At 44.4% G+C, this 22,418-nt stretch overlaps 1 protein-coding gene across 2 annotated transcripts in view; it reads left to right on the plus strand.

The window, feature by feature from the left end:
- Positions 1-22,418, plus strand: part of GFRA1 (GDNF family receptor alpha 1) — a 458,805-nt gene that overhangs the window by 395,786 nt on the left and 40,601 nt on the right. For both annotated transcript variants that reach the window (XM_085603274.1, XM_085603275.1), the window contains one exon: positions 566-762. In XM_085603274.1, the coding sequence (XP_085459400.1) occupies positions 566-762 (197 nt within the window). The remainder of the gene's footprint in view (positions 1-565; positions 763-22,418) is intronic.

A 22,418-nucleotide genomic window follows, 5' to 3' on the forward strand; every position in this document is an offset into this window, starting at 1 on the left:
AAAGGAAGTTCTTTGACGCTTTGAAATATAGTAAGAAAAATCAAAAGTGTCTTGATGTGAGGACAATGCAGGCAAGTACAGCCAATGTATTAGCAGTAATGCATCTTATTATAAATACATGCACATTGTTTCCTACAGTCTAAAAGAGTTCTTTAGCCTTAAAATATTTGTTTCGAGAACTGCAGTTTTTATTTCTTTGTAACCTAGACAGCACAAGTCAATTTTTTTTCATTGGACTTTAAAAGTTACGTTGAAAAAGAGCCACTTAGAACCTGGAGGCTGCCATGACTTCTAGGTTCAAGGAGAAAAATCCTGTTTTTGGGCGGCATGAAACATCAGGGGAGGTTTGCACACACAAGCGATTCCCTCACATTGGCAATGAAAGGAGATAGTTGTTGTTGTGCAAGCAAACTATTGCATAGCAATAGCATTCCTCCTATCAAACTGGAAGTCTCTTCTCTACAATGGAAGTCCATCCTTTTGTTGATAGTCCTGGCCATATTTATTTATGATGATTCATCAGTGCTGCAACATGCATTACATTTTGTCTGTTTGTTTGGTGTAGAGAATGCAATCCAAGCCTTTGGCAATGGAACAGACATTTGGCAAGATCATGGCCCTCCAATCCAGACGACAACAGCCACAACGACGATAGCTTTCAGAAGCAAACCTAGGCTCCCTTTGCCAAGGGCACCGAGCCCTGAAATCCTCAACAATGAAATAACAACTGACAACAGTCTGCCAGCATGTGCAAACCTGCAGGTAAGAGCTATAGTTCCTTTAAATAACACGTTTTTTCTTAACTAGACCAAATGTGTGTGATTTGCGTGATTCTGAAAAATCTTTTTCCCTCTCTCGGTCTTGGTTCTATTATCTGCCAAAATTGAAAGTACTTAGAAAAGTACCAAGAATTTGTTTTATGAATTCTACAAATATGGACATTAACATTTCCTGTACAGAGGACCGTTTTAAAGGTCACATTTTGTTCAACGTGTGCAGCTGATGCTTATAGAAAGTTGTAGAGTAATGACTAGAACTAGGCATTTGTATTCATCTGTTAGTTGAAAATGGCCTTTGGTAGTGCAAACCTCTCCCACTTAGCATGCCTTGGTCAAGTTCCCTTATTGCTGAGATGAGCTAATTTCCAGCTTCTTGACCCTATAAGCTGTCTGCTGAGATGGGTAAATAGGGGCAACCTAGTACTGGAATAGGCATGATGGCTACAGTGATGCGGGGCACCCTTCCTGAAGGAACAGGTCTCAGATCCCCAACTTGATTCCCAGTGACCACTAGGCTGGTCATGGTCAAGTTTTATCTCTCTGTGAAAGACACGCTCATCTTGGGCATGCCCAATAGGTAACTTAGCATCCCTTCCATCTGTGCATTTCATCGCGGGTCCAGATTGCCGGCCTCTCTAGTTGCACCTTTCTTCTCAGAGACCGCCCACACATGAGGGCCTATAATGCTCAATGTAATATGAGCTTTATGCAGATTGACTGTTCGGGGCAAAATAAGGAGTTGACAAACTACCCCCATTTGACTAACTTTGAACATAATGGTTCACAGGCACTTATTAATGTCATGTATGTTGTACATTCTTGTGTTGCAATCTCAATTTCCCGAGCACTACGCCAATCTCACTGTGCGAACACCTATATATAATGTTGTTGTCTTACTATTCCTAAATACAGTGTGTTTTGGCTAAGTTGAGTGCTGTGGTAAGCCACTACACAATCTGTTAAGGGGAATTCTTGGACCTGTTACCAAATAATTGAAAAAATATTTTGGTTACCTTACCGCAGAATCATTCTGGTATTATATATATATAATAGACCCATATTTTGAGGGTTACCCTTTGTATATTTAAGCATTCCCAAGAGGGGCACAGTAACAGTAGTGGTGCAGGTTAAGGGGCACCGGGTCAAAGGTTGTGAGTGGTCCATTGCACCCCATGATGGCTGTGTTTTACCGTCCAAACAGGGATCTGCTTTTCTTGCCCTTTGCTTGAATTGAATGATTTATATCTCAGATGTTTGGGTACTGTCTGCAACCCATGTATTTAATTTGAATCAAACAGCATCATGGTACCATGCTTATGTCAACTTGTCATAGGCACAAAGGGAAAATGAATAGGAAAATTCAACAAACGAAAGTTAATGGGAACATTCAACATAGAATGCTCTTTCGCTACACACTAATGGAACTCAAATATGTAGGAAAACAAATGTGCTTTTGTAGGTATTGTTTTGGTTAGAGCAGGTGGTTTGTTAGACAGATTCACTCCTTGGCTGAAGATGCAAACATCCTCCAGATGCTGATGGCCTGTCAGGCCTGGCATTGCCAGTCGTTGCGCGGTGTCGGACGATGACAAATATCGACGTTGCAGGACTCCGACATTTTGTCCCTCCCTGTAATTGCGGGAAGAGTTGGTTCTCTGGCATACCAATATTACTTTAAAATAAATTCAACTTAAAAAATTAAATCCCATGTAGTGTTGAACTAAGCAACAAATTCTCTTTGCTATTATTTTTGGGGGACACTATTAGCTACTGAATGGCACTGACAGTGGTGCCTTAAACTTAGATTCATTGTGAACTATCGAATACAGTGGTGTAAAGAGTAGAGCCAGCAACATGCCTCAAATGTTATATTATTAAGAACTGATGATCAGGCAGTCGCAAATTAAGGAATGTGTTCTTGCTTTTAGAGATACTGGCCTGCACAAGATGCTGGTTTTCAACACTTTCTAGGCTCATAACAAGCCCAAGTTATCGTCAGCCAGGAGAAGCTATTATTTAATATGATCGCCAGGACTCCGATGCAGCAGGCTGGCAGCAGAAACCAATCTTGGATTGAATATGATAGATGTGCCCATTGTTAGTGGATAACAAATATATCACATGATACAATTTTAATAACAGTGTAAGCGGTAGAACTCTATTTTAAAATTCAATACAAATACACCCTTTTCTAACATTGCACTCAAAATTATTCCATTTTGCAAACATCCAAAAGCAGGTGGTTTATTCAACACAGTAGAAAACAATGCTACCTTTTTTTCTTAAATCGCTTTTTATCTGTTCATTGTCTCCCACTGGTCCAGAATATATCATATGTAGCATAGGTTCAAGTCAAGCCTGGAAGTCGCGTTGACATGCAAGGCCATATTGAAGTCAGACTTGACGGAGACACCAAAAACGCAGCACAATTCTCCCTCATGAAATGTACATATGCCAGGCTGTGACGCATCCAATAGTTTTAAAGTCCTTCGCGAACCCACATCTTGCCAACCCACCGTCCTTCCGCGGGAGCAGCTTCCAAAGTTGAATGAATGAATGAAGATAGATTTATATTGCGCAACTAAAACCCGAAGGCATCAAGGCGCCTACAAACAGATCAAAATCAGAAAACAGAGCACCACTACGGGTATGATTTTGCGAAAAGACGGGTTTTCAAGGCAACTCTAAAAAGCTGTAAGGTGGGAAGAGACCTGAGTTTCAGTGGAAGATCATTCCACCACTTAGGTGCCAGAAAAGAGAAGGCTTTGCCTCCCCATCTAGCTTTCCGAATACGGGGGACTAGTAAGAGAAGTCTGTTGGAGGAGCGCAAGTTCCTGGAGGGGCTATATGAGACAGAATAGATCCCACTCCAGAAGAGCTACCATTAGCTAGAGCCCTATAGGTCATACACAGGGTCTTGAAAAGTATCCGGTCCTCTATAGGAAGCCAGTGTAACAATTTTCTGGCAGAAGTAGCCGAGGCATGTCTGGGCAGGTCAAGGACAAACCTAGCTGCTGCATTCTGGGCTACTTGCAGGCGCTGCAGCAGACTTCTATTAAGTCCCGCATATAGCGCATTGCAATAGTCCAGCCGGGAACCAATAAGAGCAACAGCAACTTGTTTCCTTGCCTGCTGCGAGAGATAGTGTCTAATTTTTCTCAGTATATATATATAATGCCCCAGCAGGTAGAGACCGTTCTATTAACTTGTTGACACATGTTAAGGGTGGGGTCGATCAAAACTCCTAGGTTCTTGGCCGACGAGGCGGGATCAGGACACATTCCCAATGAGTCCGGCCACCAATCATGAGACCAAACCTCTTCCTTCCCTCCAAACACCATCACCTCCGTCTTCTACCCATTCAGTTTCAATGAATTATGGATCATCCATTGTCCCACTGCCTCCATACAAGATTTAAAATTGGAGGCAGTCGACCTAACTGACTGGGAGAGAGAGACGAGGATCTGTGTGTCATCTGCATAGGAAACTACCTCCATCCCAAAAGATCTAATTAGTCTTGCAAGGGGGGTCACATATATGTTAAAAAGGGTCGGACTTAAGGCCGACCCCTGAGGGACCCCACATTGCACAGACATGGATGGAGATAGAAACTCGCCCAACTTCACTCTTTGCTCTCTTTGGCCGAGGAAAGAGGTCAATAGACACAAGGCTGCTCCCTCAACCCCAATCTCCCTCAGACGAGATGATAAGACTGAGGGAGAGAGGGTATCAAAGGCTGCCGTGAGGTCCAGCAGGATAAGGAGGGCGGTCTGGCCCCCATCCACACGTGTGCGGATATTATCCAACACCATGGTGAGGGCCGACTCGGTGCTCTGTTCCCTCCTGAAACCATGCTGGGAATGATCAAGGCAGCCTGTACTTTCTACAAAAGCTGCGAGATGCTTATTAAGGTGAGTTTCTAACATCTTCGCAGGGGCAGGGAGTAGTGAGATGGGGCGAAAGTTCTTTAAGACCCCAGGATCAAGAGATGGTTTCTTGAGTAAAGGCTTCACTACCGCCCTTTTCCATTGAGGGGGGAAGATACCATCCTTCATGGCCCTATTCATGATGTCAACAAGGGGGGGCAAAAGGGTTTCCCTGCATTGCTTAAGGATCTTAAGAGGACAAATATCCAGAGGTGAGCCTGACTTGATGTTATTCAGGAGGATCTCTGAATCTTGCAAGGAGAGGAAAGGGAAGGACTCCAAACGTCCCAGAGAGAAGTTCTCCGTGGGGACCGTGGGAACAGGGGCCACATCCCTAAATACAGGGGGCTCAATAGTCAGGGTCCTCTGCAGCTCTAAGGCGGAATAAATATCAGAGATCTTCGTCTGAAAGAAGACAGCTATGCTGTCACAGAGCTGCTGCGAAGCAGTAACAGGGTCCGGGGTTTGAAGGGACATAAGAGAGTCCACTATCCTGAAGAGCTCCTTAGGGGAGGACAAAGAGGAGGTAAGGGACGTAAAGTATTCCTGTTTAGCCCTTATCACTTCCAGCTTATACTTCCTCATCAGGATTTTGTGGGCCTCCTTGTCCACCCAATCCCAACTAGTATGCCAAAGCCGCTCCCGTCTCCTAACTTCCTGTCTGAGAGATCTTAGGTGTTCCGAAAACCAAGGGGCAGAGGGCTTTTTTCTCGCTGAGTAACGCACCCGGATAGGAGCCAACTCATCTATTGCCTCGGTGACAGTCTTTTCAAATTGCATAACCGCCACCTGAACATTCTCCTCTTGAGGAATGGCCAGGCTGGGAGCCCAAGGGGCAAAAGAGCTGTCAGTAATTTTCTTAAAGTCCCTACGGAGTTCTAATTTGCTCAGAGCTTTATCATGCCTGTCCACATTCGGGCAAGACACCTCAAACGGGACAGCCAAATGATCGGACCATGAGAGGGAGAAGGGGTCTTTTACCACCAACCTCTCATCATTCGAAAAGATCCCGTCTAACGTATGACCCGCTCGATGGGTAATACCTCTGACCAATTGAGTCAATCCACAAGCAGACATGACCTCCAACAGGGAAAGAGTATCAGTGGTCTCCTGCAACTCTAAGTGATAGTTTAGGTCTCCCAGAACCGTTAGATTTTTTCAACCAAAATAGGGTTCTAAAATGTGGAGCAGCTGAAGTCCAAAATCCCTTCTGGGACCAGGGGACGATAAATCAAAATCCCATTAAAAGTGGTCTCAAGAACACCTTTAAGAGAAAAATACATGGCCTGGAAATTATCTTTAGGGTCTGATAGAGATAGAGTATGGCAATAGAAACTGTCCTTATACAGAATCGCTAAACCTCCTCCCACACGGCCAATTCTATCCTGCCGAGACAGGCAGTAGCCCATAGGGACCGCTTCCACAAGGTCTGGACCAGAGGAGTCCCTTGCCCATGTCTCCGTGACGAAGACCCATGAGGGTTTCCTGTCCAGTACAAGCTCCCTAAATGCAGTATTGTTCTTTATCAGTGAACGGGCATTAACAAGGATACAATCGTCACTCACCAGACTGATTCCAATATCGGTATTATGTCTTGACGAGTGGGAGGATGGGGGGGGAAATCAAATCCCCAGAACCTCTCAGTGAGCATCCACAGCCTAACGGAAATAGAAACTCATCCGGAGCGTTCTTGTGGGAACATGGGAGTCTGGGAGGTTTCAGCCTGAGAAGATCGTTCATAGAATACGAACGAGGTATAGGATTTTCCCTACACTGACCTGATGTCCAGCCGGCCAGCCCGTCCTCAGCGCGGATGGACGCAGACGGGCTGGACTCTGGCGTGACTCCGGCGTCACTGTGGCGCTCACGCTGCGCGTCATAATGTCCAGTTAAAATAGGGCTCTACCCTGACCACCTGACTGCTAGAGCGCTAGAGCGCCGAGTGAGGAGAAGAGCTTCCCTGGAACCAACCCAAGATGGCGCCCAGTAGTTGCACAACGCGAGGGCCAGAGCCGCCAGATAGCGGTGAGGGAGACAATTTAAGTGCGGCAATGCGGAGGGTGAGTAAAAGCAGGGGGGAAAACCTAGGTTAAACTAAAAACAAAATAATATACAAAACGGGATATTTTGAAAATTGCTAACGCGTCTTAAAGCCAGCACAACGCGCAGTAGTGTAGAGCCTGATAGGGCGCTCCTACCTCAGTCCAAGCTTATAAAGCTATGTCCAGAAACTGCCTCTACCCTGACCACCTGACTGCTAGAGCGCCGAGTGAGGAGAAGAGCTTCCCTGGAACCAACCCAAGATGGCGCCCAGTAGTTGCACAACGCGAGGGCCAGAGCCGCCAGATAGCGGTGAGGGAGACAATTTAAGTGCGGCAATGCGGAGGGTGAGTAAAAGCAGGGGGGCAAACCTAGGTTAAACTAAAAACAAAATAATATACAAAACGGGATATTTTAAAAATTGCTAACGCGTCTTAAAGCCAGCACAACGCGCAGTAGTGTAGATTCGGCCTTCTATCAGTTCCATTCATGGTCAGTGCTTTCCGTATATTAATCCGATCAGCCTTATTGGTCTCAACTCATACATGTAGCCCTCCTGTTTATTACCAGCCAAATAGAGGTACACAAAAATGTTCAAATAAATTCAGCAAAGTGGGGCATTAACTTTTTAAAGAGATTGCTTAACCCCTTCAGCGCGGCGCGGATTTCCGCGCCACGCTGAAGGTTCCGTGCGCGGGCGGGGCCATGACGGAACGGTTCCGTCATGCGCACAGCGCAACCGACGTGCATGACGGAACCGTTCCGTCATGCGCGTCGAAGGGGTTAAAGGCCCTAGACTGGCTCTTGAAAAGCGGTACTGCTCAGTTATTAATTTGTAAAAGAATAAGTGCTGGGTCCCAAAGTTTCATTCAGATTCCAGTGGTCAGTGCTATTGAATGTCGGGGTGTCAAATACCACAGTTACGTAGTCATGATTCTACCTCAAGGCTCTTTAATCCACCACCAGACACTCCCTGCCTCTTTAGCTCATGCTTTCAGGTTTATTTCATCCCTGATTTTGCCCTTTGTCACTGTTTTTTCATATTTCTCTTCTTCTTTCTCTACCCGTTTTGTGTCTTCCTCTCTCTTGCTCTGGATCAAAGACTGTTGAGGAAAATTTACTAAACAAATATGTACAACTATCCGATAGACATTACAGGCAGTTCAAAGAATCTAGGAAGCGAATATGAAAGGACTTCCAAAAGTAAAGTGTGAAGCATACTCTTTCACTTGCACCCGCTTCCTGCATACCTGTAGAGAAGCTCACATTTCATGTAATGTCATTGCAAATATGAGTGGAGAAGGTTGGATGGGAACCCGTCAGGTTCCACAGACCTCAGAGTCCTTGGCGTCCCACAGCAGAGCAATACCTGACGTTGGCTTGACCCATCTTCCCCGTTCAGACAATAGCACTACAGACTACATTGCGGTTTCACACAGCAGACACACCCGTTAGGTTGCACCACACTTACATTGTCAGACCTGAGATGGTAGCTTTATATATTGATAAAAAAGGTTGTACAAAGCCAGTAATGTAGATTGTCAAATGTCCTCTCTAGTCATGGAATACCCTCAAGAGCAGAAGTGTAATGATTTCTCATGTAGTTTCTGTGAGTGCCTGAAGACCGGAGTAGTCTTTCAGCCACGGTTGGGTGTTTCAACTTCTGCAATTCAGAAAAAATGACCTCCTTAACAAAACCATGGGAACTAGAAGGCACTTTTTTTTATAAACAAAATACTGACTGCGTTTTTATTCATTTTTATTTATCAGTAATATTTTTCCGCACTCCTAGAAGACTGGACCTTCTAAATAGTGGAAAATGCATTTCTTTTAGGCCAGCGCTACCATTTAACCTGCGCCCGAGGAACCGCATGAATACTGCTGAATAAAAGGGAACTTATCACGTATTGATTAAATGTTTTGTGCTGGAAGATATAGGCTCTGTGGTTTTAACATTACCTGACATAATGAGGTCGAAGGAGAGCGGTAGGTGGCGATATGGGGAACAACTGGCGGCAGCTGTGCTATTTCCAAATCCTGCAGCTTCAGTTGTTTTCTGTTGTTTGCACTTTTATGTACCTGGGGACACCTGTGTGCTGTTGAGTGCTCCGCTATCTCGCTGGCAATGGTGATCGCTTCGAACGTAAAATGGCTTCCCCGCTTACGCTGCAGTGTTTTGAATCGGTTTGAAGTGGAAGCCATGAAATCAGTTGGTCACAGTGACTTCAAGAGACTTGTGCACACAGTGCTATGAACAGCCACAAAGACTGTGATCCTGAGAGAGACAAAAGTTTGGTCTCACCTAAAGGACGCTTCTCACTCTGAACAATAGAGACTGCAGGGCCCCCTTCACCAAATGACAGCCCTACAGGTAGACCAATCAGCAGCTCCTCTCAGCTAAAGGACCGAATGGGATTTCTATTGACGCCTTATTTCCTTTGTTCCCACTTCAGTGCCTAGGCCTCCCTCTTGATACACTTCCACTGTATGTAAAAACAATGTCAACCCCATTTTGTGCAAAGCAACAGGCAAGATGGAACCCACAGGCCTCCATTGAATTGCTTCACTTATAGGTACAATGGCCGCATACCCAAACACACACAACATACACTTGGGATATAAGTTGTAGGTACCTTTGTATTGGTGGTTTCTCTGCTGTACCATGGATTCAACCTAGAATGGAATTAGGTGACAAAACTGCAAAACAGCATTCCAATTAAGCTCCACATTGGCAAGGCACTCTCGGTCAATGTTAAATAAGTCAATTGTAGTAAGTGAAAAACTTCAATATAGAATAGTGAGGGAAGATCTTTAAATGAGACCTTTTCTTTTTTTCTGTGCCAACTCTCATGGTGCAGCCTACCAAAGTTGGTATACACCAGACTATGTTTAAAAGAGCTGCCTTAGGCTTGGCACACAGAAGGATCAGGCTATTAATGTATAAATAATGTGTACATTTGGACTTGCATGCTACGCTATCTGTTCTGGATATGGTGCATTGTGTTTAATGTAGTATCTGTACATCTTACAACCTCCGATTGCTTGCTATCTCACAAAGCCTACCCCCACCATACTTCTGAAATCCGGCATGAAAAAGTTACCTTGATTTACACCCAATTGATTCCCCTCCTTTCTTTCTTCGGAGTGACCCTCTTATTACCTTCCATCCTCCACATTCCTTCTATTTATGAGTATAACCTCCTGTCAGTCCCATGCCTGTCTGCCTTAATCTTTCTTATTAGGCAATTGGCTGACACCTCATTTCATAGATCACAACCTTTCCTCCTTCAGACTCTTTCCCTGAAACCAAACATTACCTAATCTCCGCCTGTCTGTCTATCTCACCCAACCATTCACCTGAAACCACATACCACTAATAAGCCCACCTAACTGGTATTAATGTAATACAAAGTAACTAGAGTACATGCATACAATTTTTTTATTGAGAGCACTTGACTAATTGCAATTACTAACAAATAACAACTTGACAACTAATTTTAGGTTCCAGTGTAACCTGCAACTTGCCGTAAAGCACATCAACGCCTCATCAGGGGTTATAAGAGCTATATAAATAAAATTACAATTACAATAGACATTCACATGACTTCTAGGCACTGTGGAGTAAGCGCTGCGAGGTTCCTTTGCATGGTGCAGCATCACTCAAGAGGGTAAAGCATATAGAATATCAACTTTGAAGACACGTCAGCACATGCCGTAGAGACTTCTGGACATAGTCAGGTCCACTGGAAATATGTGATTCTCCGGCAGTGGCGAATTTCGCATAATTATGGATTTGCTGCATTTGCCACATAATCCATCATCTGCAGTATAATCTGCAGATTTTAGCAAAAAAAATAATTTGTTTCTAGCGCAAATAGATCAAAAGTTACAAAACAGATCTCCACTCAGGTGCCTGCACACGGCAAGGCATTTCGCAAACGTTGCTTGGTCATCATTCATTTGCTTTTTGCTGTATTTGGGAGTTAAATTGGCACTAATTAAGGTGAACTGTTTTCTCAGACACTGTTACAAGGTGTAAAAAGGGCAAAATAATGAAGTAATACTGTCACAAAATGTGCCGAATTATGCCCCATAATTTGGCTTTTCTTGCCAAATAATTTACTCAACCCTGCTGCATAATTTCATCCTTTCCAGAACCATAATTCCAGTGGCCCTAGACATAGTTCAGTGACTTTGTAGCGGCTCCTACCCACGGGGTAGCGCTACCAAACAGTTCACTTTGCATAGCACTGTGACATCGAAGAGGCTCCTGTACTTGGCACAGTGACATTCTTGAACCTTCAACAGCACAAATTTGCAGAGGATTTTGCTTTCCGTGTTGGGACATTAAATATTCTTATTGACTCTGCAGAGAATATTTCAAGATGTTTTTGCATCTATCACCACTATGCTAATACTATCTCAATTTAGTACAGCGACATTAAAGTGTTTAGGCCACACAGGCGATTTATTTACTTATCAGCAGCTTTATACAGCGTTTTCAGGACACAAGGGTGACAGAGTGCTTTAGACACTCGGCATTCAAACAATACATTTACACAGGCACAAAACCAGATACTGTTACTCAAGCAAATATGGGGGATGGAAATGAGTGCTCATGTTAACAATATTTACAACGTTTTCGAGCAGAAATAGTACATTTACATAGGAAGGACATCGTGAGGTTGGGTTACACAGAATAACAATTACAGAGCAGGAAAGGAAACTCATTTATGTAAATCGTGTTTCCAAAAAGAGGAGCAGTCTACTGTTGAGAGTAGTAGATTACCAGCATTACCTGACCCCCAAGAGCAGATCATTTATTGGTGGAAGTTGCACTGAGTGGCAGTGGGTTTCAGCTCTTCTTTCTTTATAAACTGATGCTGTCCTAGTGGCCAGAGGAATGGAGTTCCACGCTCTCAGTGCATCTTCAGAGAAGGATTGATATCATGCTTTAGTCTTAACAGCTGCTGTTTAAAAACATGTTGGACCTCCAACAAACAAACAACTGTGGCATCAACCTCCTGGGATGAACAGTTTCTGGCAGAGATAGTTCTGGGCGCCACCTGCCATGCTTTATTTGGGATCTAGATTCTACTATAGTTTGAAGATACTTCTTGATTTGAGATCAGAATGGGCAGGGAAAGGTTTAACTTTCTCAAGCCCATTACCAGCGTGGACACTGTGAAGGAGGAATATTAAGTTTGGGATTCTCTATGAGTAAGGAGGTACCACAGTCCAACCTCAAAAGCACAAAGTTGTTACACATCAGGATCTGGAATTAACTTCTTTCGTTCTTGAAGACACTTAGGGCCTGATATAGATCGAGGCTCCCGGGTCTCTCCGTCACAGTGGTGACGGATATCCCGTCCGCTGAAATATAGATCCCATAGGATATCATGGGTTTCATATTTAGGCAGAAGAGATATCCGTCACCATTGTGATGGAGTAAGCCCGCCTCCGAGATCTAAATCAGGCCCTAAGTTAATATCATACCATTTTGGTCAATACTTTAATGTGAGGTTGTAAGTTTAAGTACTTGTCCAGGATGAAGACAAGAGTTTAATAAACAATAATAGGCTACATTTGAAAGCCCAATGAGCCAATTTTGAACTGGTCTGGAGAAATTAATAGGGGGAGAGAAACTCGGGTTTGAGAGGGTTTATATTCAGCTGGTAGTGTGTCATCCAAGGCGGAACTGCAGAGAGCTTGGGTTATTTCTATGTCTTTCAGCAAAATATTTTCAGCTACAACAGAGTGTCATCAGCATAAAAGCAAAATGAGATGTTAAAAGAAACATGGCATCACCCCCACACAAATGGAACTGGCTCCTCTTGCCAGCCTGCACCACCTTCACAACCAGATGCATTATCTGCAAAGGCATGATGGCCAGCACCCCCTCTTGTCTAGCTGACAATCTCACACCAGCTGGTGGATCTCGGCACACTTGCAGCCAGCAACAAAAACCCCACCAGGAAACAGGCCTTCACCGTCTATGCACCAAGCATCTGGAATGACATCTCCTCATCCAGCAATAAAACCACAATTCTGCTCTAATTTAGAAGAGCTGACGACACAGTTCTCCTCAATGAACTCTACATCACAACAAATTAACAGTCCACTTCCACTCTCCGAACCCAGCCAGCTCTCAATCACTTATTGACTGTATCTTTGCCTTCGATGCTGCACAGTGCTCCACTGCTTTCTAGCTACGTTTGTGCTATACAAATATCACATACATAAGCTTTAATTTTCAAGAGCTTGCATGGGCGCCTGAGTGACGCAATATGGTTTGGCACTGCATTCAGGACACTTAAAACAGTGACCAAATAGTCAATATATATTTCTTTTCATTGTGTTGTGTGAATGCCCTTTCATAACTTTAGAAAATGAGTGCCGAGGAGGGGTGTATAATAGAGGCTAAGTTTCCAGCAAACAATGCTGAATAGGCTTTGTTACATATGTGGTTCTTTAACCTCATTTGTCTAGTGCTGCTCTACCTTTTTATGGTCACGTACCGTGAAGCAGCAATCACCTTCTGCATTCAGCGCAGTGTCATTCAAGGGGCTTAAGCACATAGAAACCACCTGCATGAAGTGCACAAAAATGTTTGGTCAAATTCTGTCTGTGGCAAAAAAAGATTGTCCTGGCTTCTTTGGCAGGGACGGCTCCTCCGTAATGGGGGAGAAGCGTTGCCCCACAGCCCATGTCAGCAGACGTCAAATAAAATTATAATAACACAATGTTATTATCATTTTATTTATGCTTTCGAATTTAACTGCACGTCACACCTGACCATATGCAATAAGTATGGGGTGGGGCGGGGCTGGGCATGTCGGGGAGGAGTATAGTGCACTTATAAGTGCGTATGCGTGTTCAGCCGGCCGGCCATCCCAAGCCAGCCAAACACACATGCCCACTTGCATTTCTCCAACACAGCTGTGTTACACAGCAGGGTTGGAGAAAAGGCACAGGCTCCAATGACCCATCTAAATGGCAAAAAAGGTCGCCCAGACCAATCCTGGCACTGCTCTCATGTGAAAGCAGCATCTGGATTGGGTGTGAGGCCTGTCCCCTCCCGGCTGACGAGAGAAGCAGTGAGGCAGGTGTGAGCGCAGAGGAGCACAGGGAGCAGCAGGTACGCTTTTTAAAAATGTTCCATTTATATTTTAATTCTCTCCCCCACTCTAACCCGCCACCTTCTCCACAAGCGGCTGCCCTACCACTTTATGTAAGCGCCGCCGCCACTGTTGTTTGAATGAGACATATTAAAGGGATCTCGTCACTTGGGATAGCAAGGCACAAGGGGCTTTTGCATCATGCTGATGAAGTTTTAGAAAGTCCTTCATATGACATTATGATTTTGAGTTATTTGCATAAAATAGAATGATGCAATGGGCCTCTGCACACTGTGTAGCCTATAGCAAAAGAAAAAAAATGTCAGCGCACAGAGCAGTAATGTTCAAGACATTTCTATATGTAATAAAGCAAAACTCAAGGGCCTGCAGCACATGGAGCAGCAACAGGGAAGGAGCTTTGCCACGTGGCGCAAAGTTCAAGAGACTTATCTTCAAGGTGTGGTGATGTCCGAGCTGCCTTTCCACACAGTGCAGCAATCTTCATCTGGTTTCAGCACACTCAGCAGGAGTACTGATGAGTCTTCTTCAGATCATGACGTGAAAATCACAAGGCTTTTAACATGGTTCAACAATGTTCAAGAACATTTTTCACGTGGCAGAGTGACATCCTTGAGACCTCTACACACAAAGTAACAACAGGCACGGCCGGCACACGCAAGAGCGGTGAGGCGGGGCGGTGGGAGAGGAGCCGACAGACGACGGTATATGTACAATTTAATACAAAAATAAATACAACCACTTACCTCGTGGTCGCCGACTCGGTGATGCGGCGAGCGCAAGGTAAGTGGTTTTATTTATTTAATTTTACCTATTCCATCATCTGGTGACTTCCCGTCCCACCACTCTTACCTGTGTCGGCTGCGCCGGAGTGACACTGTAGAGCTACACCAAGCCACTCCCTGCCCTGCTTCATACGTTTTCTACTGATACAGGCTAGTGCTGCTTGTTTCAAGGAGCAGCAGGGCAGGTTTGCCTGGGGCAGAACAATGCGTTAATTACATGATGTCACTGTCCAGGGGTGTGCACTGCATATGGTTTGTAGAGAAGAGCATCATGGGCTGATTAGCTTTATGTACCTTGTGGGCACAGCTCTTCTGCGCGCACTGGTGTCAGCACTCAGTCAGGCACCTGCATCTCAGTGCTGTTCGCATACTTGTTCTCCGGATTATAAGGGTACAGCAGACTAACAAATGTAGACTGGTGTTCACCGTTGCAGTCTATGCGGCACATTAAAGGCGCCACAACTGCCTTGATGAATTCAATAACGCGAGACCAGCTTAATATGTGCTCCTGGGAAATTTCTGGGGCTGGCATGTCAACACAAACAGCAGAGCTTCAGAATTTCTAAGAAGCCTTTTTTTCTATTTTGTCTCATTAGCTTTGGAGTGGCAATTAGTGTGAGAGGTGAGCCCGGGCTGTGCAAGAAATTCATGATCACGTGGCCTGCAGCCATCAACCAAGGCCCCCACCCGTGCTTGTCACAAGTGGCACATACATTAGCAGCTCTGCGTGATGGCGATGAACCTGCTACAATTTGTAGTTAATTCCTTACATCCACTCAGGCGTCGTTATCTACTACAGCATCAGGGCAGGGAACGCTTGGAGGCAGGGAGTGAGTGTCTCTTGAGCAATTGGACGCCTTGTTCTCATTAAGGAAAGTATCAGTTCCAACTACCCAAAAATATTTTTGAGAAGGCCTCCTTTTTTCTTTTTACTCTTCTTGTATCTCTGTCATTGACACATGGTAAGCCTTGTAGTATTTATGGTCCAAAGATAGGTACTTTAAATCCTCTTCTTTAGAAACAAGTGGCATGGATACTTTTTAACTTGCTTTGTGTAAGGTGTGTTCTCGTGTATACTTTGTGCTATGTTATGTTGCAATATTGTGTTATGTTAATGAGGTATGTATACCTCAGTTGTAAGTCCTGTGTGGCTGGCCCTGGGCGATGTTGAACTGGTCTTGGCTGTCTAGGCTGTGCATACTCGCGCAGTCTGGGTTGTCGGAGAGTACAGTTCTGCAGGGCACTGGAAGACTTTGAAGCTATGGGTGACTACCGTGGCTGGCTAGTGTTTGTATCAATGAACATGCTTTAAAAGTTGCCTGAAGGTTGTATGAAGGCTGGTGTACAACACAAGTTGCTATTAGTATAATGTGAAAAGGCTGGTTGGGCTAGAGGGTGGAAATACCTAAAGCAGCAAGATACATAGATGTAGTTTTGACAGGGGCACATCTCCTGCTGACTGACCTTTGGTGGTTTGGAGGATGTGTCTAGAAAGGCAATGTGGTGGGGAGGGGGACTGTGGATGGGCAGCAGGACATCAATTGACCAAAATGTCAGAGACCGCCGATGTGACATAATGTACCATTCAACACCACCCGTTTGACCTCTCATCCCGCTATTGGGCAAGCTGTTGGAAAATCAATTCAATATCCAACTTATGGAACACCTTGAAACAAATAAGCTGCTGGACCCGTCTCAATCGGGCTTTAGACCCATGCAAAGCACAAGACCACTCTGGTCGCAGTGACCGACCATATAAAATGCTCTTTAGACAACAATATTCCTACACTACTTGTGCTGTTGTACCTCTCCTCAGCATTCAACACTGTCTCTCATTCCAGACTGCTGCAGACTGGACTTTTTAACCAACTGAACCCAGACTATTACTCTGGTATGCTATAAATCGTGCATCTTTAAACTTGATAAGGCGGTGCCACAGGGCTCATGTCTGAGCCCCACGCTCTTTAGCATCTTTGTGGCCCCCACCTTGCCAACCTCGATAAAACGTTTGGCTTTCAACCACTGTCATATGCAGATAATACGCAGCTAATAATCACCCCTGATCAAGACCTGAACAATGCTAAAGCTAGTTTCTCAGCAGGTATGACAGCTATTGCAACCTGGATGACCGAGAACTGTTTTCAACTAAATGCCAACAAAACTCAAATCTTGCTGTTTGGTAAGGCTCAACAGCTCTTGACACCCAATTGGTGGCCCTCTGAACTTGGCCTAGCTCCAACTTTCAAATTGGTTGTAAAAAACATAGACATTCGCCTTGATCAAGCACTCAATATGAAAGAACAGTTTACCACCACTAGCACTTGCTTTCATATGCATGGACTGCTATGAAGAGTTTTCCCCTCCTCCCACATTTGGTGAGGAAAACTCTAGTCCAAGCATTGGTCATCACCCACTTGGATTACTGTAATGCTTTATTGAGTTCCATAAATGTGACTGTCTCAAATAAATTGCGAGTCATTCAAAACACAGCAGCACAACTCATTGATAATCTTCCAGCCAGGACCGCCTCTGCCCCTCTTTTGCACATGCTTCATTGCCTGCTGATTTGCAAGAGAATAATTTTTAAGATTAGCTGCCTGACTCATAAATCTTTGCGCAGTATAGCGCTGAGTTACCTTTCCTCATCCACTATCGTCCGGTCATATCTCTAAGATCTAGTGATAACGCCTTGCTCACAGTACCACGTATCAGGAAATCCCGTTCAGGAGGTAGATCCTTTTCATACCTAGCCCCCCTACTCCCATTCCACATGTCAATTCGTGGGCCATTACAAATTCAGAAAACTTCTTAAAACATCATTATTTCTGGCCTAATTAGTCTGATCATTTGTTTATGAGCTGCATTGCGCCGGGGCGACTGGAGCGCATTATAAATTAAATTATCATAACAAATTAACATCCTAACTTTAGTATATAAACAGCCTCCTTTTTGCAGCTGAGCACTTAGGAAGCCAAGGAGATGAATCTACAAAGAGTAAGCAGCCCTGTTTGCTTTTTGTGTCTTCCACAGCCTTCATGACCCCTGAGAGTAGGCCTAGCAGGATCAGTAAGAGGACTATCACACTGCAGGCCCTATTTAGCTGTTCGACCCCTAGCTGCCTCTTATTGGCATACAAGAAGGTCCGGGACATGTGTGGAAATGTGGATTTTCCTGATCAGTTATGTCCCCTATCTTGGACCCCAACGGTTCTATATGCATGTTACAAGTACATGTATGTTCCCTCTAGTTCCAGTTTCTAAGACGCAAACATATGTGTGTCTACCGTCGACATGTTCTCTGTCAGATCCGCCATCGATGGGCTGGATAGTCGATTCCTAAGTATGAAAGGCCACCGACTTTATATGGCTAAGTTACTCCATTTTTACAGTTCAGGCAAGTAGGCCCGATTCTGTCCTCAAAGCCTTTCCCTGCTCTCTGTCTTTGACAGCTTCAGCTTGAGCTCGCATCTGTATCCATGAACTTTGCCCTACTCCCTGTGCAGCTAACGGTGCCTGCCTCGGCCAGTTTTCGCCTGCCTGCCAAGAAGCTGTATTTCACCTTCGAATTATCTATTTTGCTCTTCAGCCGATGCATTCCTGTCTAGTGATTTAGGTAAACATTTCCTTTAGCTCACAAGCAAAGGACTCAGCCTTTCCGTCCTCCTGCAAGTGATTCATAGCCCTGCTGCCATGGAAAGTTTTCTGCCCCTCGCATCTCATATAGACACTTAGGCGTTTGTGCACGCACACAGTCAGTATAGACTAGATTCTGTCCGAGAGTCCTTCCTTGTGGATAACATAGTTCTTTAAACATAGGATGTTAGATATGATTTGGGATTAGGTTGACTTGACCCCCCAGACTTCTCGTCTCCACATGTAGAGCTAAATGTCAAGTCCCCTTCACCCCCTAGTTGCACGTCAATCACACGTCATGCTGCTGCGCGCGCATCTATGCCAAGTATTATCTTATAGATCCACCTATGTCTGATAATCCTAACCAATCATGTTTCTTTTATTCCTTATTACGCCTAGTTTCGATTACGTACCTGTTTTGTCACTTTTCTTATCAAATGTTACGCCTTCTACATTCGTTTCATTGTAATGTACTTATTATAAAAATGCATGTCTGTCAATAAAGTATTGTACTTCACTTCCTGAACCCTCGTGGTGACGGAACCTGAAGGCCGCGACTCGAGTCGGCCATTTTTGATGGAATAAAGCCCATTTAGAAACTCTTATACCACGGATTCTGCCTCTTGTTATTCTGAGCTATTTTATTTTATTTCAAGATCCCGTATGAAATTCAGTCCGGTAAAGAAGATTTTTGTTTACCACATAATGGCGCCCGAACAGGGACACTTTCTCATCTCACGCGCCGGCGGTGCGTTGCAGGCCCGGTCTCCTGCCACAGCTGGACGGACCATAAACGCGTACCAGCAGGATTTCCTGTAAGCTCCCTCCGGTCAAGCGGGGGCGACTGAGGCTGCGATCAACCCAGACGAGGCGGTGAGAAGTGCGAAGTATCCCGACCAGAGCCTAGCTGAGAGAGCAAGATCCGAGGTATACAGAGGCCCACCAGTTATTTCGAAATCCCGATGTCCAGAGGGTCCGCTGTCCGCAGTCATCGAGTCCTGTCCATTCTCTGAGGCCTTCCGTTTCAAGGAGCTACTCGGTGAGTACCATCGCCGGGGAGGCGTGTTGACGCGCACATAGGTTGTGCCGGTCAAGACGGATTTGGGTACACAAATCCGGTCTGCACTGTTTAGCAGTGTATATGTACTGTTTAGCAGTATATCAAGTATTCCGAAGTATGCAGTTATTGTCAAGAATTCAGCGTGGTGATTAGTTAGGCAGACTGTCATCATTGTCGGTCGTTGTTAAAATGTTTAATGTTTAATGTTTAAAGTGTTCAAATATTGTGGTATGAATGAGTGTTCATTGTTCACTGTTCATTATTGTGTTTTTCGTATTAAGTGAGTTCAAGAGTAAGTATCAGATCAGTTGTCAATATGCCGCTCTTCTCGAAGTTAAGACAGATTACTACCAGAAAAGGGGTGCTTGAAGAAGCAGTTCCTATTCCTCCTAGGGACACTCCAGGGCATTTTATGTACCATAAGCATGGCTTAGATGCCATATTGTTTCTTGATCTATGGGTAGACTATACCAAGGGATTGCCGGAAAGTCAAAGGTGGCCCGTAGCGGGAACCTGGGATGCAGAGTGCATCATGAAAGTGGAGGAAGAGTTATGGAAAAGAAAGGTCAGACAGTCACAGAAAGACGCTGTTGAGTTATGGCGTAAAGAATCTCATAGACGAACAGAAAAAGCACGTAGACAAGAAGAGAGGAGTAAAGAAAGTTCAAATAAAGCTCAAGAAAGTCTATTAATTGAGGAAGGTATCCGAGTGAAATCAGAACAAGTAAATAGACAAAGAAATGCTCTTATGAATGGTATGTATCCCCTTCTAGCCGAAGGACTACCTAAGGCTGCTCCAGAAATGCCAAAAGACTTGCCACCCCCATTATTTCCAATTAAGGTACATCCAAAAGGGCATCCCAGAACCGCAGAAGATGTTTTTCTTTCCTCATATCTAGACGACGCAGCTCCCGAATATGCTAACGCCGCACCACATAGACCGTCTGGTGTAGGGGTTCAACGTCAGGATCAGGTATCTGTCCCCGTGCAACAGCAAGTCCCGACGCAAGCGTCAGCAAGCACATCTGTTTCCGCATCTGTCTCCGCAGTCGATTCTACAGGGGTATCGACACCCATAGTTGCTGTGTCACGTTCAACGAACCCATTCACACCCGACGCCCCAGATGGGGCCACGGGAGGTGCTAGCATTACCTTTACACCACCCAGAATAAATAAACTTGTTTTTCAAGAGTCAGCACATTCACGTACACCTAAATTCGTAAGTGAACGTACGCTTAAGGAACTCCTTGTAAATTGTAGATATGACCCAGTGGTTGGTAAAGAGGACGAAATGGTCCTGGCATCATTACGTATCAGGCGAGCCGCAGAGTATTTAGCAAGGTTACCAGGAATGACTACGCATCTAGATAACATATATCATTTTGTTCAAACAGGACGAGATCCAGGATGTATTAACAGAGCTATGGAATTCCAGAAAGTAGAAATACAGGGGGAACTGTTACGTTTCCTCATAAACTGTGTGATCAGAAATCAAGACCGCCCGGGGGTAGACCCGAATGCAATGCTTATTCTTACAAAATGGAGTCAGAATATATCAGAAGGGAGACACGATAAGCAAAATTGTATAATAGCCATGTGCCGAAAAATCCGTAAAGAAATAGAGCGTATTCATGAAGAGAGATTGGGAACAGACGAGTTTGAGCAAGATGAAATGTCCGAATCAGGGAATTCCGCAAGACAGTCAGAGACCATAGCTTATGTAGGCAGAGGAAGATCCTGTGAAAATACTAGATGTTTTTCTGATCCCATACACTCAGTATGCCCAAATAATAGCAGAACGTATCCGACGCCTATAATAAATCTGAAGTCTCCTGAACATTCGTTTCAAGCCGCAGATAAAATATTACGAGAACGAAGGGGTTACCACTTCCTCGATTCCATGGATGAGCAAGAGTTAGCCAGATCAGCCGTTCACTGGATTGACAGTCCTGAAAAATACGGTGATGAGACCGTAGCACACACGTTTTTTAATCTCAGTACAGATGAACAACGTTTAGCTGGAATCTATATGATTCAGCAACTCCTCATATTATATAAGAGCCAACATGCTGACCCTGGTCCTTTACCTGATATATTAACGGAACTACTCACAAACAGATGGAGAGGTTCTAGTAACAAGCTAATTAAAGAGATATTAGTGTCACGTAAGCAGTATGTCCTTTTTGTAAGTCCGGATTCTCTCTCGCTGCCCCGCAGAGAAAGAGCGCCGTACTATATGGATAGACAAAATCCCCTACGAGAAGTGCACCCAATAAAAGGCGAAGACAATGAGTTTCACCGTGTATTTGTTTACACACCCATATCAAAAATGGAATTATTGGAAATGAAGAAAGTAGTACCTAGTCATGACAAAGACCCAGCGGGTTTCCACCGAGAAATTAAAGACATGTTACTGATGGGAGAGTACACCTTTCCTGATATTATGACGATATTAAAGGTGCTTTTGCCTGCTGGCATTTATGAAAAACTGAAAGAAAAAGAGTGGGAAGTGGGTGACCAAAAGATAGACTGGACAGCATTAGCAGAGGAAGAAAGGGGCCGAACTGCAGGTTCAGGGCTCGGGGATAAAGTTAAACTGTTACCAGGTTTACTAGTACAGGTACTGCCACGTTTATTAACTACAAAAAAGGAAGATTGGGGTGCAATCACAGCCTGCAAACAAAAGCAAGATGAAGACACAAGCGATTATTATGCTCGATTTGAAAAATGTTTTGGTATAAATAGTGGTATAAAAGCAAGTAGTGACTCATATCCACATTTATTTGTGACAAAATTAGTGGAAAATGCATTGCCTCCAGTAAAGAATAGAATATTGAAATTCGAGAGTACCTGGCAAAGTAACACTCCGTCACAAATGCTACAAATGTTACAGTATCATCACAATAGAATTAGGGATGAACAAGAACACGAGCATAGACGCATGAAGGATACAAAAATGAAAATGCTAGTTTCTCAGACAGTACCAGCAGATGGTCACAAAAAGGGTGTGACACATTCTGGTGATTCTGCAGTTCCTGTAAAAGGAAGCTGCAATTACTG

This window comes from Triturus cristatus, chromosome 1_2 (assembly GCF_964204655.1).
Source record: "Triturus cristatus chromosome 1_2, aTriCri1.1, whole genome shotgun sequence".
In the NCBI taxonomy this organism is placed as follows: domain Eukaryota; kingdom Metazoa; phylum Chordata; class Amphibia; order Caudata; family Salamandridae; genus Triturus; species Triturus cristatus.